We start from the raw sequence: 27,902 nt of genomic DNA on the forward strand, positions 1-27,902 counted from the left end.
CATTACCCTATACAACCACACACTGATATATCGCTACTGACAACCATGTACACGTCTATTATCATAATTAGAATATGCCGCTATTCTTACAGCAGGAGGCCGATAACACGGAGAACGTGCTGTGCAGACCTCACACCGCCGGACACATAAACCCTAATGACTATGCTCTATAAACTGCACTATATGTCTAGATAATAGCCGGCCATGCTGAGAGCATCGCAATATAAAGAGCATTCAGTACATTTACCTCTCGGTGGGAGCCATCCATGAGGACCCCAAAACTACCAAACTGGGAGCACTGGCAGCGCACGTGGGTCGTGTTCCTGAAGATCAGCTCACAGTCCTTAGCTGTCCAGCTGCCCGGATACTCCACTCTGAAAGTAGAAGATAGTTGTTAGAGTAGTTGTGGCACATCTATCCAATAATCTATCTATATAATATCTGTCTCTATTATCTATCTATCTATCTATCTATCTATCTATCTATCTATCTATCTATCTATCTATCTATCTATCTATCATCTATCTATCTATCTATCTCCTATCTATCGCATACATGTAGACTGTATATAGAGGAGGATTACGTACTGGGTTGTGCGATTCCACTGTACACAGACTGGTTTGCTTCTGTTCACTGTTTCCAGCAGCTGAAAGTCTATTACCAGCGGTTCCACCAAATCCCCACGGATAAAGGACTGGTCTCTGAGCACAGACACTGTCACGATGGGAGTATTCATCACTGGATTTTTAGGGATCCTTAAAAGACAAAACAAACCTTGTATCACTACTTAATAGGTGATCTACAACCTGTGCATTCCTAGATTTTGTAAAACTACAAGTCCCAGCACATCTTGCTTGGGGTTGTAGTTCTGTAACATCTGGTAACAACAGTACACAGGCTGCTGCATTATAGTGTAAGAGCAGTTATCCTGTATATACATGCTATAAGCCCGTCATTACAGGAAGGAAAGGGTTACAGGGAATGCCAGGCAAGATGTTAACACTATCCTTCCTGGAGGGCTCAGCTTCAGCAGAACACAAGGGGGCTCACCTGAGACTTCTCTTCTCTGTGTTGTAACGTGCAGGCAATAGGTCACCCAGGGTGCGGTAAATAATGAGGACAAGTATGACTGGCGCAGGTTCTGGTGCTGGGAGGACTCTCTTTGGTGGAGGGACTGCTGTGGTTACGTTGCTCTCAGGGCTGGTTGGAGATGGCACAGCTGTGGGTGGCACTATAAACAAAAATAGACATTTTAATCCTATATATTAGGGGGAAGTTTGCACCACATATAGAAGGTCATAAACTTTATGTAAGGGGTAAGGATCCTGCAATGCAGTACGCTCTCCCAGGATCCTGAATGCCAAACTTGCCTGTACATATAATACTATGGGAGTGGGGAATATGTCACAGCATAGCTAGGGAGATTTATCGTTCATGGACCAGAAAGCTGGGTGACAACTCAAGTTCGAGCTGTCATGGCAGCCATATTTGTTGTCACCCAGCTTTTCCAGGAAGAAAGTTAACTAAAGAACTGCCTGGTTAGGTGCATTGTCACATTACCTTCTTGTTTAGGCGTCTTGAGGACCGAGCCGGGCAGCTCCACATGAGTGTGAGGATCCCAGGCAGTCTGACCTCGGAAAAGGCTGCTGTGATACCGGGGAAAATGTCTTTTCGGCGAGATCTGATTATCCACTCGCTCGATATTGACGACTGTCACAAGAAAAGGAAGAAGTAGCAGCGTCTCAGGAGCTTCTCTATACAATCTGCTTGAGTGTGTGATAAATGTCTAGCAATAATTGCAAACCCACAATATCTCCAGACGGCGGAGCACGGTGCGGGCAGCCAGGAAACGGAACTAATCACATTTAATTCACATTTCTTCCTCCTCTAAACGAGCGGCTGGAAACGTGTCAGACGCGCTAACATTTATGCCACTCGGCAGTTTCTTCAGGCGCCAGGGATTCGGAGATAGGCACCTTCCTGCCAGGCGGCATCAGACTTAATGAACTTTTTGCTGAGTTCCCTCCGAAATCACATCATATCTGACGAATGTTAGTAAGAGGTCAGATACACAGTCATGAAGACTCACTGCTAACTGGCTAAGAGGAACAACAAAGGAACCTTAGCAATTTTTTTTGCTACTAACCCGTAAGACTCAAGTAATAAGATTAGGGGAATGTTCTTATAAAGGGGTCGTCTGGTTGAGAAAACCCATTTGCAAATATCCTATTGTGAATTACAGGATTTGTCCGAGACGCAGGCTTAACTCTTTGGTAAGAAGGGTCTGATGACTGGTTGTCCGATGGGTAGGCCCCATAGTGACCAGAGGGAGACACCAATGGGTATATAAACAAGGGTGAGTACGTACGCCACACGGCTTGTCTATAGTGCGATTCCTCACAATGACGTTCCATATGAATGTTTTACACGGCTTGTACTTACCAATGTTAGGAGTCACCAGGCCAACCGGGTTCAGGTAAGTAAGTTTCATGTTCCTGGCCAGGGTGCTGGCATATTCTTGGAACAGTTCCATGAGTCCGGCGCTGCCATGGTCACTCTGCAGCAGGGCGTCCCAATGCTCCTTGTTACTGAGACTTAAGATGGAGCTTCCTGTGCGGAGAAGGTTCTAGAAAAATATATATATATGTAATATAATACACAGTATATGTGGAGCTCCAGTATATACTCTAGTTGCAGCCAGACCTGCTTTCAGATTCTGATGGCTGCTTAGTAGCTCTGACAAGTGACTGAACCTGCGGCTACAAAGATTGTCTCTTACCCCGGAGGACCAGGCAAGTCTGTACATCACATCTCACCTCTGTGAAATGGGCATCTTGTGTCGCCGTCAGACCAAACCCTTTCTGTCTGTTCTCAAACTGCATGAGCAGGGACAGCAAGCGGTAGGTTATGTGGACGTCGTTCCCAAAATACTGTTCCATGTGGTCAGTCACGGAGTGAAGGCGGAGAGAAAGTTTCTTGGACTCGATGGTGTTCAGCTCAGTCTCGTTTCTCTCTAAACTGTCCAACTGGGGGGGAAGAAGAAAAGAAATAAGGGTGAGGTCACTTAAAGGGATCACTGACATTTATAGGCCTATTCTGTAATGATGGCGTATATCATATCCATTCAATGGATATAGCGGATCATATATGCCCCTCCCCCTCTTGTAATATAAGCCACTCCCCCTTGTCATGTATACCCCCTACCTATCTGTGAGACCATAAAAACATAACACATCTCCCTGCACGGTGCTGCCATATTCCCATGTACGAGCTGTCTAGGATTAGAAAATGATGGATATTTTATTACAGTGCCACACCTGTCTGCAGGTTATTTCTGGTACTGCAGCTCAATCCCACTCACTTTAAGACAACTAAGCTGCAATATCAGACACAAACTATGGACAGGTGTGGCGCTCTTTCTAGAACAGAGCCATGTCTTTCTAATCTCCGACAGTCTCAATACAATGCTATAGGATGCATTTCTTACCAATACAGATAATTCCGTGTACGCCGGTGAGGTGCAGTTAAACAGATCTGGCTCAACCCAACCTTTCACGTCGTCACAGTGTCGTATGGCGGCTCCTGTTAGTAAGACATACAATCTATCAGTGACTAAAGAAGGAGTGGAGCACGGAAGAAGCAGTGTACAAAAAGCCACATTCCAGGCAGGATCTTGCATTTGGGGTTTGGGTTAGATTTGGCGCAGGCAGCTGGGTCAGTTCAGGTTGCAGGAAGGGCTGGTCAGGCAGAGGGATTGGAAGCAGCAGCAGCACGTAATGGGGAGTCAAATAAATCACATAAAGCATACACGGGTAGGGGCTGAAGGGTCAGAGGGTCAACTCAAAATCCTCACCTGAGCCCCTCACACCTGGGAAGAAAAAGGGGCAGGTGGTACAGGGTAAACAAGGAAGGGAATAATGTCATTAATACCAGATTATACCCCGGAGTGCACACATATACTGCAGTACAGACATAGCACGGCTCCTGTCTCTACAATGGATTGTAAAACACGTGACTTACAACAAGAGAACAAGTCAAAGCCATCACATGGACAAGCTTTACATTTATACAGTAATCTGGGGAGGGGGCATTGAAAAGGATCCTATAGGTAGACTTAAAGGGATGTCATCAGATTATAATGGGCCCACTGAACCAGACTTTAAGGGGCATGTTCGGGGTTAGGGTATGTGAACACAGGCACATGGGGGACAGAAAATGAAGAGGAATCCAAAGAGGATAAATAGTGATAATTCCATTTCTATTAGGAGGTTTACTATGAAAGATCCGGCTTTACCTGGCGTCTGAGCACTGACAAGCCACAGGCTTCTCTCCAGCTCCCTGACAGGCGGGATATAAACAAGGTGGGCAGCGATCGGCAATGTTTAATGATTCTCAGCTAAGCGCCTGGCATAATTCTGGAAATATTTGGAGTGCTGCTAATTTGGAGCAATCTGTCTGATGAGAGCGCACTTGTTGGGGTGGCAGGATTTCAGTCTGCTCGTGGGTGATGAGATGACATGACAGCTTGTAACAGTCGATCCAGCACAGTCACATTGTATTACTTACCTAGGGAGCCTTTTGGGCAAGGAACAGCAGCCGGGAGGCCAAACTTGGTGCGGGGCCACCAAACGCCTGAAGTTAATGTTTTTGGACATCCGTCATAAATAACTGCAAAGCAGAAGGACATTGGTGAGGACATGAGACTGCAGCACAAGTCTATTACTAATATGGGATCCATAGAACTGCCCCCCATCAAGCAGGTACTGCAGCAATTTGTTGTTGGGACCCCAGTCACCAGCTTGTAATGCCAGGGGCATCTGTGTGCCATCTGCTTTCTCCATGGACCCCTGGTTCATGAATAGAATTCCAAAACTGCAATGAAGATTTGCAGGCAAAGTATTAGGTGTTATGCTGCAGATCTGCAATACCAAGGGTAAAATCTGCAACAAAAATTGTGCATTTTTGCTATTTTGGATTTTCACCAGATATGATGCAGATTTTTTTACCACAGTGTTTATGTCACATCCTTAAAGGAGAAGTCCGGGTTTACAAAACATGTCTGCTTTCTTCCGTGTGTTTTTAAAGTTCTGGACTGTCCCTTTAAGGTTTATTCGCATCTTATGGGCAGATCGTCTCTAGATCTGTAAAGGTTTTCTCAGGATAGAAGAGGTATGAAGTCTAATGGGAACGTTCCAGTACTTGTATAACATATATCTCCCTAATAACATTTTCCACTGAGACGCCACATCCTATTTATCTGAGAATATTATTACAGGGATGACTCGGTGTATCCAGAAGACGTCTGCTCTGGTTATACCAATTAGAAGTCATTAGAGAGGAGAGCGCTGGGTGACGGATGGTTGGTCGGCAGGTCAGCGAGGGTGGAGGGGGCTATTATCTGCAAACTACCCCGCACTGACATCTCACCTTCGCAGCCACTTGGCGAGACCTCAGCAAATGGGTTGTCACAGCTGTTGCACTGACGTCCAATCACTCCGGGTCTACAAAAGCATTGGCCGGTATCGAGATCACATGACCTTGATGAAGACCCAATGGGGTAACAATCACAAGGCAGACATGTATCGCTTCCTTTAAGGCGATAATGATATTCCTGTAGTGTGAGGGAAGAGAAGAGAGATATGATGTACACAAATGTCCAAACCCACCAGGCAACATATACCATCTGGGACTCACTGTTATGGGGCCTGGGAATTGTAGGGGTTAAAGCTGAATCAGGGTACAACCCCCCCCCCCCCCATCCCCTCTAAAGTGCAGATTACCAAATTATTGGTTAGTAGAGGAAACCTGGCACCAGAATCCCCTCCTATCAGAATGGACTATGTAAGACAGCGACCCTGGAGGAAAGGTGGTGGTGGGGATGTGTCTGTCTGTCTATCTATCTATCTATCTATCTATCTATCTATCTATCTATCTATCTATCTATCTATCTATCGACTGCTATTGTAGATGGCCGCCCCGTAATCATGGACAGAAAATAGAATAAAAAATCTACAATCAATGTATAAAAACAAATTAGAATTTCCCTTTAATGCCCTTCCATTTTTAGCGCCCCCCTCCATTTACCTTGCAGTGGCATTGCCCGTTTGTCTTATTGCAGTTTGGATCGAAGCCCTTATTGACATCACAGTTGCACGGTCCGCAGGTTCGATTCCCCCACCAGCCTTTAGGGCAGTGATGATCCATTCTAAAAGGACAGTCAGACATGAGCAGAGGAGTATATAATGTATAGGAGGAGGTCTGTATTGGTTGTGTGATGACCATACCCCTACTCCAGTTTTATAATGCTTACCTGTGCTCACAGTATCTTCCAAAATGGTGCCCCGAGCACTCACAAGTGTAACCCAGGGGTTGGTCTGCACGATGAGCGCACACTCCTTTATTTTCACAAGGGTTCAGCTGACAGACATCTACACAGTTATCTCCTAAGAATCCTGTGTGGACAAACAGGGGCTTATTATATTATATATCCAATGACTCCACTCACTGACTGCAGGCAGGGGCCTTGGAAATGGTGTGAAATTTAAGGGGGTTTTCTAGGACCATGTTACTGATGTCCTATACTTGGGGTCCAACACTCCTCGCCAATCGGCCACATATGTGAATGCCGCCACCAGTTCACGTGGCCTTACTGCAGCTACATCCCACACAAATCAATTGAATTGAGCTGCAATACCAAGCACAGCCACTTTCAAATGTATGGCGCTCTGCTTGGTATGCAGGGAAGAGGCCATTGCACATGTCTGACTACTGCAGCGACTCCAACAAGCAAATTGGTGGTGGAAGCAGGTGCTGGGTGTCAGACATACAATGATATGATCTTAAGGACCAATTGTCAATATCATAAGACCAAAAAAACAGATTAGAAAGTGGGAGAAGTGTTAAAGAACCTTTCATATGAAAAGATCCCCTCCTATGTGGTAGAAGACAGAATGGAAGTGGAAAAGACAAGGAAATGCAGCAAAGACCCCTTGATGTTTAGCATGTCATACACACCTGGGTTACAGACGCAGGCATGGCCCAGCCACGTGTCCATACAGGAGCTGTTTCCGTGGCAGGGGTTAGGCTCACACATGTTGGTGACGTTGCAGCCATTTCTGACATTCAGGAGGCTTGTTGGCTTGGGCAAGGTGATGCCGCTGGGTGTATCTCCGAGGCGCAGACCCTGAAATGTAATAACATGTCTGATGTAATATGTGTAGTATTAAAGAAACAATATCCAAAACTGAAAGCCATGGCGCTGAGTGTAGAAGAATGACATAGGCGATGTATATGGAGCTAGTCCTCACCTGTATACAGCCTTCTAGACCATTCTGTACCTCCTGGGCTGTCAGAACGCCGCCCACATAAAGGTGTTTAACCCTCAGTCCATGGAGTTCAGTCCCCACATTGACGGTGTCCTAAAAAATTAGAGAAAAATCATTACAGATCTAATAATGTCCGCTGTAGGATCTGAGGGGGAGCCTTGTATTTCTGCCACAGATTCAGAAGCGGATTTTCCTGACAGCTGGTACAATACCAGGATCGCTGCTACTACAGCCCATATCCCAAATGCAAGTTATTTATGGAATTGTGCAATATTAACATTATAAACAGGAAACCGCTCAGAATTCATTTCCCTTATGTCCTATTTACTATGGCACAGATCTATAAACAGCCTAGTAAGCAGTCAGTATACAGTATATGACTAGTGGCGTAGTCTATACTAATGCATAAGGCCTTGAGTACCTGGTAAAACCCATAATCCAAGTTGATAGTGATAACGTAACGTGTTTCGCGTCCGCTGCGCACATCGCGTAGCTCCATCTGCAGGTCGTGCCATCTCCCATCATTCACCTGCATCTGGTCTAACAGCAGGGTGGAGGCTCTGCTCGAACCGCGGCCGACAGAGAACGAGACGTGTCCAGAAACAAGCTGCAAGGGAAGGTAGAGGCGAGATGTAAGGCAGATCCTACTACGCACTAGATAAGAGATGTGCTGCAGATGACATGCAATTGTATCAATGGTATATACAGGACTTGCCTGGCACTGAATGGTGGTATATTGGCCAGCGTGCACCTGCAGCAGTAATCCGTCGGCTCGCCGTGTCCGGAACGCCAGCCCCATGAACCAGGGAATGGAGATTTTCACCTCATTTTTAAAGTCCCAGGACAGAATCCCGCTCCCATTGAAATGATAAGGATGGTGCATTGCTGAGGAGACAAAGGATTTACTATAATAAGATTTGGCATAAACCATATATCAAACCCAGATGTGCATTCCAGTTTATGACCAGTAGAGGGCAGCAAATTTCTTCTGCTTCATACACACTGTATTAAGTACAGATACATCCAATTATTCATTCCCGTCATCCACGTGATTTACAGATCTGCTCAATACAATGTCTCAATGTCAAGAACAAATACATACATAAGGGACGAAATTGGCAACACATGTACTTACTGATCTTACAGTCCTTTCCGCCAAAACCCAAGGGACAGTCACAAGTGTACGTGCCCCAGCCTGATGTGCAGTTGCCTCCATTTTTACAGGGGTTGGGGTCACAGAATGACTGCTTTGCGTTACACCCTGACAATACAAGGACACAGACGTTAACAATTGGTTTCAGAACAGGGATGAGGTTTGTAAAGGGGACACGGCTGGGAGTTGTAGTCCAGTATCTGTACATTGTATCTGGTATTGCAGCTCAGCCCATTCACTAAATGGGACCATGTGACCAATGGCCGTGATGTCACATGGCTGTCTTAAACAGCTGATCTGAGGGGTGCCAGGTGTCAGACCCCCACTGATCTTCAATTGATGACCCTTCCTAAGGATAGGTCAATAATTCCTTGGAAAACCCCTTTAAACCTTAGAAGTCCTACCTGCTGAGGTTCCATTATTTGCTATGTATGAGGCCAGGTCGATCTTCCTGCTATCAATATACAGATCCTTCATACATCCTATGAACTCTCTGTGGGTCACCGGGAAGTTTTCAGGGAGATTAGGGACGCCACCGAGAAGAAGAGGACCTGTGAGATCCAAGGATCTGCAGGGATACAGGAGAAAAGCCATGTTACTGGAGTTACACACATCTACCATCTAGAAGAACATGGCTGCAGTCTTCCAAAAACAGTGCCGCACACTCCTGGTATCTGCTATTGCAACTCGGCCCCATCCACTTCAATAAAGCTGAGCTGCAATACCAGACACAACCTGTGGAGAGATGTGGTGCTGTTTGTGGAAGAAAGCAGGCATGGATGTCTTACCCCACACCCCTTTAAGCCTTAAAAAGACATATGGATGTAATACTGGGGAGTCTGTATAGCAAAACCCCTCCCCAGGCTGGTCTGGACCCAATTTCTATGGTAGAGATTTCTTACAATCAGTGCAGGGGATAATAGGAGCAGTTGTCCGTAGCCGCCAATCAGATTCTAGCTCTTATTTCTCATAGAGCCTTTGGAAAATGAAAGCTGTAATGTGATTGGGTGCAATGGACGTTTGGTTATGTCAGGGCTATTAATATTGGCCACTTACTTTTTGGAGCTGGACTGGACTCCTTCGGCCGCACACGTATAATTTGCAATCTCATTGCTGAATTTCAAGGCCACAGAAATGTCGCAGTCGTCCACCGCCAGTACAGCCACCTTCTCCTTCGAGGGTCCTTGGGCCACCCCCATAGAACCCGTCTTGGGCTAACAAAAAAACATTTATTTTTTACCAGGACTAAATTCGTATCTAGTCTACTTAATACAGATTAGATACAGTCACAGAATGGCGACTTATGGCGATTCCTACCTTGTTGTAGTAGCGGAGCTGGACCGTGTGCCACTTGCCATCGCTGACCCCTCCAGGGACGTAGGGGGCCACCAGAGTGCTCGATTCACCTAAAAAAAAAATCACCCAATGATAATTTCCATCAAAACCTTGTGATATCGAGTGCCTGCTCCGGTACGGAAGGTGCTTAATTCTGCCCGGACCACCCTCATCACATTAATGCAAGGTGCTGCTGGAGCCCATTGCCCTGTCGGCCCCCATTTACACTGTAACAGATGTTCCCGCTGCTGAGGTTGGCTAATCCCGCTTCTCCGGCATCCATCAAGAAAGGAACGAGGTGTAATTAATAAAAGTGGATTGTGTCTATCTGCTCGTCCATTAATGACACACTCAGCTCTGCATTATCTCGCCGCCGCTCTGGAACCGCACAGGGATACAATAGCAATTAAGAGGTTAGGAAAAAGCTAAATCTGCTGGCTGTCGGGGCTGCGGCTTCACTGTCACAATGGGGGAAGATTTACAGCGCCAGTGACTGCATCTAAAGGGGCCATCAATCTGCTGCCCGGAGATCCATGCGCACAAACCCTGCAAACAGGACCCGCCGCTAATGCGCCATTTATCGACAGGTTTCTGCAACGCATCTGTGCCATAGTCTCGCACTGAATGGATGTGGCAGACGGGACTAGGAATGTTTCCCAAACTCAGTTTAATATATTCAACAATGGGCTGGTAACCTGAAATATTAATGCTTCTTGGTGGAGAGGGGCGAGCGGTGCCCTTTGGCCTATGACCCCCTGCAAATACTAAAGGCTCCCAGTGGTTGGTGATGATCATTTCCCCCTCACTGGTAGAGATTCATACAGCTGGTATTACATCTTCATGAATAGAAGGACGAAAGAGCAGTAAAGACTGACACCTACGCATGCAGAGCAGTAGGAGAGAGGAGTACCTGTGGAGTATTTCAGCTGTACTTGGCCGTCATTAATCTCCACCGCAATGAAGTCATGCTTCTCATTCAGGCGTCCATTGTAAAACAAGAGGCCATTGTTCTCTCTGGTGGCAAATCTGAATAGGCAAAAGGAAGAAAAAATAATTTTGTATTACACAGAGCAGTGAGGAATATTCTTATTCATATAGGACCCTGGTCAGACTAGATTACTCTAATGATCGTGTGGGAGAAGGGGCGAGGGTCACTGACACTAGAAGGATGGATTTCTACTATAAGGATTCTTCAGAATGCAAATGAGCAGGGGATGCTGGGAGATTGCAGAACTGTGAATTCAGCTCTGGAGTATAATACAGGATAAGTAATGTAATGTATGTACACAGTGACTGCACCAGCAGAATAGTGAGCGCAGCTCTGGGGTATAATACAGGATAAGTAATGTAATGTATGTACACAGTGACTGCACCAGCAGAATAGTGAGCGCAGCTCTGGAGTATAATACAGGATAAGTAATGTAATGTATGTACACAGTGACTGCACCAGCAGAATAGTGAGCGCAGCTCTGGAGTATAATACAGGATAAGTAATGTATGTACACAGTGACTGCAACAGCAGAATAGTGAGTGCAGCTCTGGGGTATAATACAGGATAAGTAATGTAATGTATGTACACAGTGACTGCACCAGCAGAATAGTGAGTGCAGCTCTGGAGTATAATACAGGATAAGTAATGTAATGTATGTACACAGTGACTGCACCAGCAGAATAGTGAGCGCAGCTCTGGAGTATAATACAGGATAAGTAATGTAATGTATGTACACAGTGACTGTACCAGCAGAATAGTGAGCGCAGCTCTGGAGTATAATACAGGATAAGTAATGTAATGTATGTACACAGTGACTGTACCAGCAGAATAGTGAGCGCAGCTCTGGAGTATAATACAGGATAAGTAATGTAATGTATTACAGTGTCTCGCAGTGATCACTTCTTTTGCTGTTTTTCTCTATTTTAATTACTGCTCTGCAGGATGTCAGGAGGATTTTGATCTATGGTAATTCTGCCGCTGCTGGCAATGTGATGTTGCGCTTGTACAAGTATTTATGAGTTCTGACATATTATAGACTGTGCACTTTATAATGGTCTCCTATATTACCAGGATTTCAGTACAATTTTCACCACAGGAAAATTCAGAAGAGATGGGAAGGTATTAAAGCAAGGATGTCCGAATCTGTCTTTGGAGATTGTGCTCCGGTGGGGAGACGGGCGGTGACCTTTAGCTGAAATGTTCCTCTATGGGGATTAAGCAGTTAGACATTGACAAGAAATTAATGTTTTTCCTTCAGCCTGAAATGTTCCCTTCTGCCGAGCCACTCAGTCCTTATTATCACGCCGAGCAGGGTCCTTGCACTTGGCCATGTGGAGGTTTTAATGGCCTTGCTTAAGAGGGTCAAGTGATTCAAGAGCGTCATTAGAAGATATAAATATCTATGAGGAGAAATGACAATGTAGAATACGACCTTGACTACGGCAAAGAGGCCGACGATACGCCATACCTGACTGATACATGACACAAGAGATCACGGCAGGCCGCAGGGGCCCGGCTCTTTTATTGTGCTGGGTCCCACATTGGCATTGTGGAGGACTTGATGGTTACAGGGTGGGAAAAAAATAATTGTGGTACCAAAAAGTAGTGTTATCCTTGTCAGGACCCGACAAAGGTCTGATCTCTGGCACCCCCACAGGTCGTGAGAATGGGGATTGATTTAGCGCTGCGCCCTCTTCCAAGTTTTCTTTGCATAGAATGCTGCAGGAAGTTGCATCGGGCCCCATTCACATTAACAGGGCTGTTCTGCAGTTCTCCTGCATAGCGGATGACCAGTGAAGGGACTGCGGCTCTATATCATTTAGTGGAGGACTAATAAGGACAGTCGTTACATTTCAGGAAGTCTCCTCCATCTAATGTCTCTTCCCAGGGTGTATATACCATACAGGCAAACCAGTGGTTGCTACAAGGCCCCCTTATAGAGAAAGGGCCCATCCCTGGGTACGCCTGCCGCCTGCGCTCCAGAGTGGTCATTGTTTAATTGCTCGCCTCTCCTGTTAGCGCCCGTGTAATTTATCCCGTTACATTTTCGTGGCCTCAGGACGCCCCCGGGAGAGATGTTATTAAACGTGACCTCTTTCGAGCAGGAGATTAAATTTGCAGACTCAAAAGCTCATATAAAATATCCTCCTAGATAATCACATCTAATAAAATGTGACAAAAGTAATAAAAGACAGAACAGACTAATTACTCCGACTATGGACTGAAACGCTGAAATATGCAGCATTTATAAGGCGAATAAAGTGATCAGCTGCCGCTCTGTAGAAGAGGGGGCGCTGCCAGTCTACAGGGGGATCAGACTGTACTAAGTGATCAGCTGCCGCTCTGCAGAAGAGGGGGCGCTGCCAATCTACAGGGGGATCAGACTGTACTAAGTGATCAGCTGCCGCTCTGCAGAAGAGGGGGCGCTGCCAATCTACAGGGGGGATCAGACTGTAAGTGATCAGCTGCCGCTCTGCAGAAGAGGGGGCGCTGCCAGTCTACAGGGGGGATCAGACTGAAAGTGATCAGCTGCCGCTCTGCAGAAGAGGGGGCGCTGCCAATCTACAGGGGGATCAGACTGTACTAAGTGATCAGCTGCCGCTCTGCAGAAGAGGGGGCGCTGCCAATCTACAGGGGGATCAGACTGTACTAAGTGATCAGCTGCCGCTCTGCAGAAGAGGGGGCGCTGCCAGTCTACAGGGGGAGATCAGACTGTAAGTAAGTGATCAGCTGCCGCTCTGCAGAAGAGGGGGCGCTGCCAGTCTACAGGGGGGATCAGACTGTACTAAGTAGTCAGCTGCCGCTCTGCAGAAGAGGGGGCGCTGCCAGTCTACAGGGGGATCAGACTGTACTAAGTGATCAGCTGCCGCTCTGCAGAAGAGGGGGCGCTGCCAATCTACAGAGGGGATCAGACTGTAAGTGATCAGCTGCCGCTCTGCAGAAGAGGGGGCGCTGCCAGTCTACAGGGGGATCAGACTGTACTAAGTGATCAGCTGCCGCTCTGCAGAAGAGGGGACGCTGCCAGTCTCCAGGGGGAGATCAGACTGTAAGTGATCAGCTGCCGCTCTGCAGAAGAGGGGGCGCTGCCAATCTACAGGGGGGATCAGACTACTAAGTGATCAGCTGCCGCTCTGCAGAAGAGGGGGCGCTGCCAGTCTACAGGGGGGATCAGACTGTACTAAGTGATCAGCTGCCGCTCTGCAGAAGAGTGGGCGCTGCCAATCTACAGGGGGGATCAGACTGTACTAAGTGATCAGCTGCCGCTCTGCAGAAGAGGGGGCGCTGCCAATCTACAGGGGGATCAGACTGTACTAAGTGATCAGCTGCCGCTCTGCAGAAGAGGGGGCGCTGCCAGTCTACAGGGGGGATCAGACTGTACTAAGTGATCAGCTGCCGCTCTGCAGAAGAGGGGGCGCTGCCAGTCTACAGGGGGGATCAGACTGTACTAAGTGATCAGCTGCCGCTCTGCAGAAGAGGGGACGCTGCCAGTCTACAGGGGGGATCAGACTGTAAGTGATCAGCTGCCACTCTGCAAAAGAGGGGGCGCTGCCAGTCTACAGGGGAGATCAGACTGTAAGTGATCAGCTGCCGCTCTGCAGAAGAGGGGGCACTGCCAGTCTACAGGGGAGATCAGACTGTAAGTGATCAGCTGCCGCTCTGCAGAAGAGGGGATGCTGCCAGTCTACAGGGGGGATCAGACTGTAAGTGATCAGCTGCCGCTCTGCAGAAGAGGGGGCGCTGCCAGTCTACAGGGGGGATCAGACTGTACTAAATGATCAGCTGCCGCTCTGCAGAACAGGGGGCGCTGCCAGTCTACAGGGGGAGATCAGACTGTAAGTGATCAGCTGCCACTCTGCAGAAGAGGGGGCGCTGCCAATCTACAGGGGGATCAGACTGTACTAAGTGATCAGCTGCCGCTCTGCAGAAGAGGGGGCGCTGCCAGTCTACAGGGGGAGATCAGACTGTTAGTGATCAGCTGCCGCTCTGCAGAAAAGGGGGCGCTGCCAGTCTAAAGGGGGAGATCAGACTGTAAGTGATCAGCTGCCACTCTGCAGAAGAGGGGGCGCTGCCAATCTACAGGGGGTATCAGACTGTACTAAGTGATCAGCTGCCGCTCTGCAGAAGAGGGGGCGCTGCCAGTCTACAGGGGGAGATCAGACTGTAAGTGATCAGCTGCCACTCTGCAGAAGAGGGGGCACTGCCAGTCTACAGGGGGAGATCAGACTGTAAGTGATCAGCTGCCACTCTGCAGAAGAGGGGGCGCTGCCAGTCTACAGGGGGAGATCAGACTGTAAGTGATCAGCTGCCGCTCTGCAGAAGAGGGGGCGCTGCCAGTCTACAGGGGGGATCAGACTGTACTAAGTGATCAGCTGCCGCTCTGCAGAAGAGGGGGCGCTGTCAGTCTACAGGGGGGATCAGACTGTACTAAGTGATCAGCTGCCGCTCTGCAGAAGAGGGGGCGCTGCCAGTCTACAGGGGGAGATCAGACTGTACTAAGTGATCAGCTGCCGCTCTGCAGAAGAGGGGGCGCTGCCAGTCTACAGGGGGAGATCAGACTGTAAGTGATCAGCTGCCACTCTGCAGAAGAGGGGGCACTGCCAGTCTACAGGGGGAGATCAGACTGTAAGTGATCAGCTGCCACTCTGCAGAAGAGGGGGCGCTGCCAGTCTACAGGGGGAGATCAGACTGTAAGTGATCAGCTGCCGCTCTGCAGAAGAGGGGGCGCTGCCAGTCTACAGGGGGATCAGACTGTAAGTGATCAGCTGCCGCTCTGCAGAAGAGGGGGCACTGCCAGTCTACAGGGGAGATCAGACTGTAAGTGATCAGCTGCCGCTCTGCAGAAGAGGGGATGCTGCCAGTCTACAGGGGGGATCAGACTGTAAGTGATCAGCTGCCGCTCTGCAGAAGAGGGGGCGCTGCCAGTCTACAGGGGGGATCAGACTGTACTAAGTGATCAGCTGCCGCTCTGCAGAAGAGGGGGCGCTGCCAGTCTACAGGGGGAGATCAGACTGTTAGTGATCAGCTGCCACTCTGCAGAAAAGGGGGCGCTGCCAGTCTAAAGGGGGAGATCAGACTGTAAGTGATCAGCTGCCACTCTGCAGAAGAGGGGGCGCTGCCAATCTACAGGGGGTATCAGACTGTACTAAGTGATCAGCTGCCGCTCTGCAGAAGAGGGGGCGCTGCCAGTCTACAGGGGGAGATCAGACTGTAAGTGATCAGCTGCCACTCTGCAGAAGAGGGGGCACTGCCAGTCTACAGGGGGAGATCAGACTGTAAGTGATCAGCTGCCACTCTGCAGAAGAGGGGGCGCTGCCAGTCTACAGGGGGAGATCAGACTGTAAGTGATCAGCTGCCGCTCTGCAGAAGAGGGGGCGCTGCCAGTCTACAGGGGGGATCAGACTGTACTAAGTGATCAGCTGCCGCTCTGCAGAAGAGGGGGCGCTGTCAGTCTACAGGGGGGATCAGACTGTACTAAGTGATCAGCTGCCGCTCTGCAGGAGAGGGGGCGCTGCCAGTCTACAGGGGGAGATCAGACTGTACTAAGTGATCAGCTGCCGCTCTGCAGAAGAGGGGGCGCTGCCAATCTACAGGGGGGATCAGACTGTACTAAGTGATCAGCTGCCGCTCTGCAGAAGAGGGGGCGCTGCCAGTCTACAGGGGGAGATCAGACTGTAAGTGATCAGCTGCCGCTCTGCAGAAGAGGGGGCGCTGCCAGTCTACAGGGGGGATCAGACTGTACTAAGTAGTCAGCTGCCGCTCTGCAGAAGAGGGGGCGCTGCCAGTCTACAGGGGGATCAGACTGTACTAAGTGATCAGCTGCCGCTCTGCAGAAGAGGGGGCGCTGCCAATCTACAGAGGGGATCAGACTGTAAGTGATCAGCTGCCGCTCTGCAGAAGAGGGGGCGCTGCCAGTCTACAGGGGGATCAGACTGTACTAAGTGATCAGCTGCCGCTCTGCAGAAGAGGGGACGCTGCCAGTCTCCAGGGGGGATCAGACTGTAAGTGATCAGCTGCCGCTCTGCAGAAGAGGGGGCGCTGCCAGTCTACAGGGGGATCAGACTGTAAGTGATCAGCTGCCGCTCTGCAGAAGAGGGGGCGCTGCCAATCTACAGGGGGATCAGACTGTAAGTAAGTGATCAGCTGCCGCTCTGCAGAAGAGGGGGCGCTGCCAGTCTAGAGGGGGAGATCAGACTGTAAGTGATCAGCTGCCGCTCTGCAGAACAGGGGGCGCTGCCAGTCTACAGGGGGATCAGACTGTACTAAGTGATCAGCTGCCGCTCTGCAGAAGAGGGGGCGCTGCCAGTCTACAGGGGGATCAGACTGTAAGTAAGTGATCAGCTGCCGCTCTGCAGAAGAGGGGGCGCTGCCAGTCTAGAGGGGGAGATCAGACTGTAAGTGATCAGCTGCCGCTCTGCAGAACAGGGGGCGCTGCCAGTCTACAGGGGGATCAGACTGTACTAAGTGATCAGCTGCCGCTCTGCAGAAGAGGGGGCGCTGCCAGTCTACAGGGGGATCAGACTGTACTAAGTGATCAGCTGCCGCTCTGCAGAAGAGGGGGCGCTGCCAGTCTACAGGGGGATCAGACTGTACTAAGTGATCAGCTGCCGCTCTGCAGAAGAGGGGGCGCTGCCAATCTACAGGGGGATCAGACTGTACTAAGTGATCAACTGCCGCTCTGCAGAAGAGGGGGCGCTGCCAGTCTACAGGGGGATCAGACTGTAAGTGATCAGCTGCCGCTCTGCAGAAGAGGGGGCGCTGCCAGCCTACAGGGGGGATCAGACTGTACTAAGTGATCAGCTGCCGCTCTGCAGAAGAGGGGGCGCTGCCAATCTACAGGGGGATCAGGCTGTACTAAGTGATCAGCTGCCGCTCTGCAGAAGAGGGGGCGCTGCCAGTCTACAGGGGGGATCAGACTGTACTAAGTGATCAGCTGCCGCTCTGCAGAAGAGGGGACGCTGCCAGTCTACAGGGGGGATCAGACTGTAAGTGATCAGCTGCCACTCTGCAAAAGAGGGGGCGCTGCCAGTCTACAGGGGAGATCAGACTGTAAGTGATCAGCTGCCGCTCTGCAGAAGAGGGGGCGCTGCCAGTCTACAGGGGGGATCAGACTGTACTAAGTGATCAGCTGCCGCTCTGCAGAAGAGGGGGCGCTGTCAGTCTACAGGGGGGATCAGACTGTACTAAGTGATCAGCTGCCGCTCTGCAGAAGAGGGGGCGCTGCCAGTCTACAGGGGGAGATCAGACTGTACTAAGTGATCAGCTGCCGCTCTGCAGAAGAGGGGGCGCTGCCAGTCTACAGGGGGAGATCAGACTGTAAGTGATCAGCTGCCACTCTGCAGAAGAGGGGGCACTGCCAGTCTACAGGGGGAGATCAGACTGTAAGTGATCAGCTGCCACTCTGCAGAAGAGGGGGCGCTGCCAGTCTACAGGGGGAGATCAGACTGTAAGTGATCAGCTGCCGCTCTGCAGAAGAGGGGGCGCTGCCAGTCTACAGGGGGATCAGACTGTAAGTGATCAGCTGCCGCTCTGCAGAAGAGGGGGCACTGCCAGTCTACAGGGGAGATCAGACTGTAAGTGATCAGCTGCCGCTCTGCAGAAGAGGGGATGCTGCCAGTCTACAGGGGGGATCAGACTGTAAGTGATCAGCTGCCGCTCTGCAGAAGAGGGGGCGCTGCCAGTCTACAGGGGGGATCAGACTGTACTAAGTGATCAGCTGCCGCTCTGCAGAAGAGGGGGCGCTGCCAGTCTACAGGGGGAGATCAGACTGTTAGTGATCAGCTGCCACTCTGCAGAAAAGGGGGCGCTGCCAGTCTAAAGGGGGAGATCAGACTGTAAGTGATCAGCTGCCACTCTGCAGAAGAGGGGGCGCTGCCAATCTACAGGGGGTATCAGACTGTACTAAGTGATCAGCTGCCGCTCTGCAGAAGAGGGGGCGCTGCCAGTCTACAGGGGGAGATCAGACTGTAAGTGATCAGCTGCCACTCTGCAGAAGAGGGGGCACTGCCAGTCTACAGGGGGAGATCAGACTGTAAGTGATCAGCTGCCACTCTGCAGAAGAGGGGGCGCTGCCAGTCTACAGGGGGAGATCAGACTGTAAGTGATCAGCTGCCGCTCTGCAGAAGAGGGGGCGCTGCCAGTCTACAGGGGGGATCAGACTGTACTAAGTGATCAGCTGCCGCTCTGCAGAAGAGGGGGCGCTGTCAGTCTACAGGGGGGATCAGACTGTACTAAGTGATCAGCTGCCGCTCTGCAGGAGAGGGGGCGCTGCCAGTCTACAGGGGGAGATCAGACTGTACTAAGTGATCAGCTGCCGCTCTGCAGAAGAGGGGGCGCTGCCAATCTACAGGGGGGATCAGACTGTACTAAGTGATCAGCTGCCGCTCTGCAGAAGAGGGGGCGCTGCCAGTCTACAGGGGGAGATCAGACTGTAAGTGATCAGCTGCCGCTCTGCAGAAGAGGGGGCGCTGCCAGTCTACAGGGGGGATCAGACTGTACTAAGTAGTCAGCTGCCGCTCTGCAGAAGAGGGGGCGCTGCCAGTCTACAGGGGGATCAGACTGTACTAAGTGATCAGCTGCCGCTCTGCAGAAGAGGGGGCGCTGCCAATCTACAGAGGGGATCAGACTGTAAGTGATCAGCTGCCGCTCTGCAGAAGAGGGGGCGCTGCCAGTCTACAGGGGGATCAGACTGTACTAAGTGATCAGCTGCCGCTCTGCAGAAGAGGGGACGCTGCCAGTCTCCAGGGGGGATCAGACTGTAAGTGATCAGCTGCCGCTCTGCAGAAGAGGGGGCGCTGCCAGTCTACAGGGGGATCAGACTGTAAGTGATCAGCTGCCGCTCTGCAGAAGAGGGGGCGCTGCCAATCTACAGGGGGATCAGACTGTAAGTAAGTGATCAGCTGCCGCTCTGCAGAAGAGGGGGCGCTGCCAGTCTAGAGGGGGAGATCAGACTGTAAGTGATCAGCTGCCGCTCTGCAGAACAGGGGGCGCTGCCAGTCTACAGGGGGATCAGACTGTACTAAGTGATCAGCTGCCGCTCTGCAGAAGAGGGGGCGCTGCCAGTCTACAGGGGGATCAGACTGTAAGTAAGTGATCAGCTGCCGCTCTGCAGAAGAGGGGGCGCTGCCAGTCTAGAGGGGGAGATCAGACTGTAAGTGATCAGCTGCCGCTCTGCAGAACAGGGGGCGCTGCCAGTCTACAGGGGGATCAGACTGTACTAAGTGATCAGCTGCCGCTCTGCAGAAGAGGGGGCGCTGCCAGTCTACAGGGGGATCAGACTGTACTAAGTGATCAGCTGCCGCTCTGCAGAAGAGGGGGCGCTGCCAGTCTACAGGGGGATCAGACTGTACTAAGTGATCAGCTGCCGCTCTGCAGAAGAGGGGGCGCTGCCAATCTACAGGGGGATCAGACTGTACTAAGTGATCAACTGCCGCTCTGCAGAAGAGGGGGCGCTGCCAGTCTACAGGGGGATCAGACTGTAAGTGATCAGCTGCCGCTCTGCAGAAGAGGGGGCGCTGCCAGCCTACAGGGGGGATCAGACTGTACTAAGTGATCAGCTGCCGCTCTGCAGAAGAGGGGGCGCTGCCAATCTACAGGGGGATCAGGCTGTACTAAGTGATCAGCTGCCGCTCTGCAGAAGAGGGGGCGCTGCCAGTCTACAGGGGGATCAGACTGTACTAAGTGATCAGCTGCCGCTCTGCAGAAGAGGGGGCGCTGCCAGTCTACAGGGGTATCAGACTGTACTAAGTGATCAGCTGCCGCTCTGCAGGAGAGGGGGCGCTGCCAGTCTACAGGGGGAGATCAGACTGTACTAAGTGATCAGCTGCCGCTCTGCAGAAGAGGGGGCGCTGCCAATCTACAGAGGGATCAGACTGTACTAAGTGATCAGCTGCCGCTCTTGCAGAAGAGGGGGCGCTGCCAGTCTACAGGGGGGATCAGACTGTAAGTAAGTGATCAGCTGCCGCTCTTGCAGAAGAGGGGGCGCTGCCAATCTACAGGGGGATCAGACTGCACTAAGTGATCAGCTGCCGCTCTGCAGAAAAGGGAGCGCTGCCAATCTACAGGGGGGAGATCAGACTGTACTAAGTGATCAGATGCCGCTCTGCAGAAGAGGGAGCGCTGCCAATCTACAGGGGGGAGATCAGACTGTACTAAGTGATCAGTTGCCGCTCTGCAGAAGAGGGAGCGCTGCCAATCTACAGGGGGGAGATCAGACTGTACTAAGTGATCAGCTGCCGCTCTGCAGAAGAGGGGGCGCTGCCAGTCTACAGGGGGATCAGACTGTACAAAGTGATCAGCTGCCGCTCTGCAGAAGAGGGGGCGCTGCCAGTCTACAGGGGGAGATCAGACTGTAAGTAAGTGATCAGCTGCCGCTCTGCAGAAGAGGGAGCGCTGCCAATCTACAGGGGGGAGATCAGACTGTACTAAGTGATCAGCTGCCGCTCTGCAGAAGAGGGAGCGCTGCCAATCTACAGGGGGGAGATCAGACTGTACTAAGTGATCAGCTGCCGCTCTGCAGAAGAGGGAGCGCTGCCAATCTACAGGGGGGAGATCAGACTGTACTAAGTGATCAGCTGCCACTCTGCAGAAGAGGGGGCGCTGCCAGTCTACAGGGGGATCAGACTGTACAAAGTGATCAGCTGCCGCTCTGCAGAAGAGGGGGCGCTGCCAGTCTACAGGGGGAGATCAGACTGTAAGTAAGTGATCAGCTGCCGCTCTGCAGAAGAGGGAGCGCTGCCAATCTACAGGGGGGAGATCAGACTGTACTAAGTGATCAGCTGCCGCTCTGCAGAAGAGGGAGCGCTGCCAATCTACAGGGGGGAGATCAGACTGTACTAAGTGATCAGCTGCCGCTCTGCAGAAGAGGGAGCGCTGCCAATCTACAGGGGGGAGATCAGACTGTACTAAGTGATCAGCTGCCGCTCTGCAGAAGAGGGGGCGCTGCCAGTCTACAGGGGGATCAGACTGTACAAAGTGATCAGCTGCCGCTCTGCAGAAGAGGGGGCGCTGCCAGTCTACAGGGGGAGATCAGACTGTAAGTAAGTGATCAGCTGCCGCTCTGCAGAAGAGGGAGCGCTGCCAATCTACAGGGGGGAGATCAGACTGTACTAAGTGATCAGCTGCCGCTCTGCAGAAGAGGGAGCGCTGCCAATCTACAGGGGGGAGATCAGACTGTACTAAGTGATCAGCTGCCGCTCTGCAGAAGAGGGGGCGCTGCCAGTCTAAAGGGGGATCAGACTGTACTAAGTGATCAGCTGCCGCTCTGCAGAAGAGGGGGCGCTGCCAGTCTACAGGGGGAGATCAGACTGTAAGTAAGTGATCAGCTGCCGCTCTGCAGAAGAGGGGGCGCTGCCAGTCTACAGGGGGAGATCAGACTGTAAGTGATCAGCTGCCGCTCTGCAGAAGAGGGGGCGCTGCCAGTCTACAGGGGGATCAGACTGTACTAAGTGATCAGCTGCCGCTCTGCAGAAGAGGGGGCGCTGCCAGTCTACAGGGGGATCAGACTGTACAAAGTGATCAGCTGCCGCTCTGCAGAAGAGGGGGCGCTGCCAGTCTACAGGGGGAGATCAGACTGTAAGTAAGTGATCAGCTGCCGCTCTGCAGAAGAGGGGGCGCTGCCAGTCTACAGGGGGGATCAGACTGTACTAAGTGATCAGCTGCCGCTCTGCAGAAGAGGGGGCGCTGCCAGTCTACAGGGGGATCAGACTGTACTAAGTGATCAGCTGCCGCTCTGCAGAAGAGGGGGCGCTGCCAGTCTACAGGGGGAGATCAGACTGTAAGTAAGTGATCAGCTGCCGCTCTGCAGAAGAGGGGGCGCTGCCAGTCTACAGGGGGAGATCAGACTGTAAGTGATCAGCTGCCGCTCTGCAGAAGAGGGGGCGCTGCCAGTCTACAGGGGGATCAGACTGTACTAAGTGATCAGCTGCCGCTCTGCAGAAGAGGGGGCACTGCCAGTCTACAGGGGGAGATCAGACTGTACTAAGTGATCAGCTTTAGGCTGAAGTTGAAGTTTTCTTCTTTGGGGAAGCATGCATGGACAAAGGTGAATTGTAGTGCTATATGATGATGGGGCACCAGGTCTAGCACTGTATTGGGAACACTGTGTTTCCCTTATTCTATGGACATTGGGCCTGGTGCTATCATACAATCACTATGGTTATCTCTTTGGGGGCACTAGGTCTGGCACTGTCTGACTCTGGGCCTGGTGCTGTCATACAGTCACTATGGTTATCTTTTTGGGGGCACTAGGTCTGGCACTGTCTGACTCTGGGCCTGGTGCTGTTATACAGTCACTGGGCCTACTTTTATGGGTCACCATGTCTGGCACTGTAATGGGGCACTATCTGACCCTGCCTGTCCCCAGTTATTTCCCATTTCCTGACATTAGCAGGCACGTCGGGAAGTTTTATATCGAATATAATGTACAATTCTATAATTTCTTGAAAGATAATCTCACAGATACTTTCAGATTTCCATCAGAGGACGGATATTATGTAAGACAACTGGAAATGCCGGGGCCGAGGGCCGATCAATAACCGGCTGGTGAATGAATCTCTGTAACTACATCAGGACGGATCAATCTCCAGTGTAAAAGCCGCTGAATGATGGTCACAATTAAAATGATTCACTAACAATTACCGGCAGGAGCGGCCCATGAATATTTCAGCAGGACGGCGATATTTATCCACTAAACTATCACACCTATCATCCTCAGACCATAGGAATGATATTAAGCATGGCTGGATGACTGCCAGGCGGCAGCACCGCGACATTATAACATGGTAGAGATTCCCGTCTACACCCTGACACCACACACAGAAATTACTTCTGGCATCCTGTTATCCTGATCATTTACTTTTCCAGAACGTCTGTAACATTCTTTATAGGGATTAAATACATTTCTATGACCATCGAATAATCCGCAACTTCCCATAAGTGACCGGTCCCATTTATGGTGGATCAAAGGGGTTGTCCAAACGTTATATCTAGTACAGCAGCTCCAGTCACTAAGCTGCAATACCAGACACAACCAGTGGACAGTCATGGCAGTATTCTTGGAAGAAAGCAGCTGTGATTGTCTAATTCTGGTTGGTAAACAGGCAGGTGGATGGATGGATAGATAGATAGATAGATAGATAGATAGATAGATAGATAGATAGATAGATAGGAGATAGATAGATAGATAGATAGATAGAAAGATAGGAGATAGATAGATAGATAGATAGGAGATAGATAGATAGATAGATAGGAGATAGATAGATAGATAGATAGATAGATAGATAGATAGATAGATAGATAGGAGATAGATGATAGATAGATAGATAGATAGATAGATAGATAGATAGATAGATAGGAGATAGATAGATAGATAGATAGATAGATAGATAGATAGATAGATAGGAGATAGATAGATAGGAGATAGATAGATAGATAGATAGGAGATAGATAGATAGATAGGAGATAGATAGATAGATAGATAGATAGATAGATAGATAGATAGATAGATAGGAGATAGATAGATAGATAGATAGATAGATAGATAGGAGATAGATAGATAGGAGATAGATAGATAGATAGATAGATAGATAGATATGAGATAGATAGATAGATAGATAGGAGATAGATAGATAGATAGATAGATAGATAAATAGATAGATAGATAGGAGATAGATAGATAGATAGATAGATAGATAGATAGATAGATAGGAGATAGATAGATAGGAGATAGATAGATAGATAGATAGATAGATAGATATGAGATAGATAGATAGGAGATAGATAGATAGCTAGATAGATAGATAGGAGATAGATAGATAGATAGATAGATAGATAGATAGATAGATAGGAGATCGATAGATAGATAGGAGATAGATAGATAGATAGATAGATAGATAGGAGATAGATAGATAGGAGATAGATAGATAGATAGATAGATATGAGATAGATAGATAGGAGATAGATAGATAGATAGATAGATAGATAGATAGATAGATAGATAGATAGGAGATAGATAGATAGATAGATAGATAGATAGATATGAGATAGATAGATAGGAGATAGATAGATAGATAGATAGATAGATAGATAGATAGGAGATAGATAGATAGGAGATAGATAGATAGATAGATAGATAGATAGATAGATATGAGATAGATAGATAGGAGATAGATAGATAGATAGATAGATAGATAGATATTTAGATAGATAGATAGATAGATAGGAGATAGATAGATATGAGATAGATAGATAGATAGGAGATAGATAGATAGATAGATAGATAGATAGATAGATAGGAGATAGATAGATAGGAGATAGATAGATAGATAGATAGATAGATAGATAGATAGATAGATAGATAGATATGAGATAGATAGATAGGAGATAGATAGATAGATAGATAGATAGATAGATAGATAGATAGATAGGAGATAGATAGAAGATAGATAGATAGATAGATAGATAGATAGATAGATAGGAGATAGATAGATAGGAGATAGATAGATAGATAGATAGATAGATAGATAGATAGATAGATAGATATTATTAGCTGCTTTCTCCTCTGACATTTCCATCTTGCAGGACCCGCGGCCGGTGACATGTTCCCTTCTCGGCACAGACTACAGACAGACGGGGGCACTTACGACAGTGACAGGCTCATATGGAATCTCTGCCGCAGTCCTCGGAACATGACAAACGATTTAGGAGGGAAGGAACGTGTTGACAGTTCGCAGTATGGCTTCTCAAAGCCTCCAGATGGACACTGGCATGTGAAGCCGCCTTCTGCCAAGTTGGTGCATGTCCCCCCATTTCTGCAGACACCGGGCACGCAGCGTCCTGAGCTGCTGTCCACTTCACAGTTGTCACCTGCAAGGAAAGAGAGAAGGTTCAGGTCAGGCCTCACTGCTGCAGGTCAGGAGATTTGTGGCAGGTGGATGTTATTTGGGGACTGTTTAGTGTCGCCATCTTGTGGCTCAAGCTGATAATGCAACCATATAATATCCTGTACCTGTAGGTATGGAGGGGCAGTAAGCATTTTATGTATGGATACAGTAAAATCACACTGACTGCACCCTAGGGTTGTCTCCGGAGGCCGCCATATCTCCATAAATACAGACGGCTGAGATGATATCATTTATCTAACACAATAAATAGTCACTGACTGACAGGAACTGCAATCTCATTTGCCAGCCTGACTAATAGGCTTCCGATAATTGCTCCAAAAGCGAAAAAGAAACTGCATCTCTAGTGCCACCTATAGGTGGCTACTCTGTGAACCTTAATTGCTTGGTAAATAGAGGGGGCCATAATGTTGGGCATAACCATAATACAGTTATCAATCTCATGTCTGAAAGCGATCACCCAATCCCTCCATACACATGAACGATTGGCTGGGCTGAGCCCCTATGTGCCCTGAACGGGGGAGGGGAGGAGGCTGCTGTCAGACTCCTCTGGTGGCGGCTTATCTTCTGAGAACAAAAGGATCAGACATGCTGAAACCCATCTGTCTGATCATTCTCCGTCTGCAGGACAGTTGGAGGATCCCATATACGTGAGATGTTTAGTCGCTCCTGAAATCTGCAAGTCCAACCAACAATCGTGTAAAGTGTAAGGCCAGCTTAAAGGACTTGGGATAGGTCATCAATATGTGATCGGTGGGGATCAACACCCAGGACATCCACTGATCAGCTGTCTAAGCAGGCTGCAGAATGACTCCGCCTTGTGCTGATGATGTCACTGGTCACATGTACAGTGAATGGTGCTGAACTGCAATATCAAGCACAGCCACGACAACAAGTTATGGTGCTGTGCTTGGTATTCAGTGAAGGCGCCTTTACTCCTTCAACCAGCTGATCAGCGGGTGACCTTGGTTCCAGACCCACACCGATCACATATTACATCAATAGGTAAACCCAGAAAACCCCTTTAGCTTTCTGGATGTCTCCATGTTATAATGAAAAGTCCTACAAGTTCCCAATATACTCTGTGCTACGCCAGTCTCCATGATGGCAGACAGTGCGACCAGGCCCGGCAGGACAGAACAAACACTTGTTTACGCCTCCGGTGGAAATGACTGATACAGTCTCTACAGGCCATGGATATAAGATTTCCACTCCGCTTCAGACAGAGCTGGCATCACTTTCAGATCCCAGAGCCCCATAGGAGGCAATTTCTTGGGCATGCGGAGAATGTACAGCTCCTGGCAAGTGTCAGATCGGGAAGCTTTGCCATTAACACCTGAGTTACTGGAAGCAAGTAGTCAGCGCATGCACAGCAGAGCCTTGTACAGCCTGCTCGGCGAGAGCAGGGTTAATGTCCCCTCGGAGGATAGAAAAGAAGGAGGATTACTGCGTCTTTGATGCCAGTGACAGATGGTATAGATAGGAAGCCCCTCTCCTCCTTCAAGGAGACTTTGCCTTCCTGTTCTAACTTTGAGGACTCGGAGAACAAAGAAACTTAAAGGTTGGAGAATACTTTGATATAATAGACGCTTCTTTAATAACGCCGCTAATGGTTTGATGGAAACCATCAGCATGGAGCTGCTGCTAAAGGATCTTATTCTGCCTTTAAATTTTCCCCCACAAACTTGTCTACATGGATCACTCTTCTGCAACTTTCTAATATACCGAAGTCGGGTGCCAGCTGCAGTACTAGTGTCTGGCCACTATATAGGGACTGGCGCTATCTGCCTACTGTCCATAGCATGGGCCTCCGTGAGGGACAGGCTACTGGCCTAAAGAAAGGCCATAAAACCCTAAATCTTGGCCAACCCCTTTAACATTTTCAAGATCTTTGCTGGCAGCCATCTAAGGCTTCGTTCATACCTGCACCCGGATTGCGTTTGGGGACTCCAAAAAATGTAGAAGATCCTGCATTTTTCACTCTGACCACTAAGCCTATAAACCACCTTGCCAATTCTCTAGAGATTTCTTAGCAGCAGTCACCACATTTCCATCACATGCAGGATTACAATATAAGATGACACCTCTATAGATAACACCACTGACGCATCATCACATCCATCACTGACAATATGTGATGTCACATCTCCTTGCACGGCGCATGTCTAGAAGACTCTCCCGTTGATGTCGATAAGTTGCCT

At 49.5% G+C, this 27,902-nt stretch overlaps 1 protein-coding gene across 1 annotated transcript in view; it reads right to left on the reverse strand.

Annotated features, from left to right (window-relative positions):
* The window catches only part of CELSR3 (cadherin EGF LAG seven-pass G-type receptor 3), an 80,882-nt gene that overhangs the window by 10,257 nt on the left and 42,723 nt on the right, over positions 1-27,902 (reverse strand). Inside the window, exons 3-24 of the mRNA XM_075286287.1 lie at positions 25,444-25,666; positions 10,724-10,839; positions 9,796-9,884; positions 9,535-9,692; positions 8,883-9,046; positions 8,461-8,586; positions 8,041-8,210; positions 7,747-7,932; positions 7,308-7,418; positions 7,015-7,183; positions 6,311-6,452; positions 6,085-6,205; positions 5,428-5,611; positions 4,567-4,668; positions 3,854-3,868; positions 3,488-3,582; positions 2,817-3,026; positions 2,443-2,626; positions 1,561-1,710; positions 1,051-1,231; positions 588-755; positions 248-374 (exon numbers count right to left, since the gene is read on the reverse strand). Of these exons, the coding sequence (XP_075142388.1) occupies positions 248-374; positions 588-755; positions 1,051-1,231; positions 1,561-1,710; positions 2,443-2,626; positions 2,817-3,026; positions 3,488-3,582; positions 3,854-3,868; positions 4,567-4,668; positions 5,428-5,611; positions 6,085-6,205; positions 6,311-6,452; positions 7,015-7,183; positions 7,308-7,418; positions 7,747-7,932; positions 8,041-8,210; positions 8,461-8,586; positions 8,883-9,046; positions 9,535-9,692; positions 9,796-9,884; positions 10,724-10,839; positions 25,444-25,666 (3,191 nt within the window). The remainder of the gene's footprint in view (positions 1-247; positions 375-587; positions 756-1,050; positions 1,232-1,560; positions 1,711-2,442; positions 2,627-2,816; positions 3,027-3,487; positions 3,583-3,853; positions 3,869-4,566; positions 4,669-5,427; positions 5,612-6,084; positions 6,206-6,310; positions 6,453-7,014; positions 7,184-7,307; positions 7,419-7,746; positions 7,933-8,040; positions 8,211-8,460; positions 8,587-8,882; positions 9,047-9,534; positions 9,693-9,795; positions 9,885-10,723; positions 10,840-25,443; positions 25,667-27,902) is intronic.

The sequence above is a fragment of the Leptodactylus fuscus genome, chromosome 9, assembly GCF_031893055.1.
Source record: "Leptodactylus fuscus isolate aLepFus1 chromosome 9, aLepFus1.hap2, whole genome shotgun sequence".
Lineage (NCBI taxonomy): Eukaryota > Metazoa > Chordata > Amphibia > Anura > Leptodactylidae > Leptodactylus > Leptodactylus fuscus.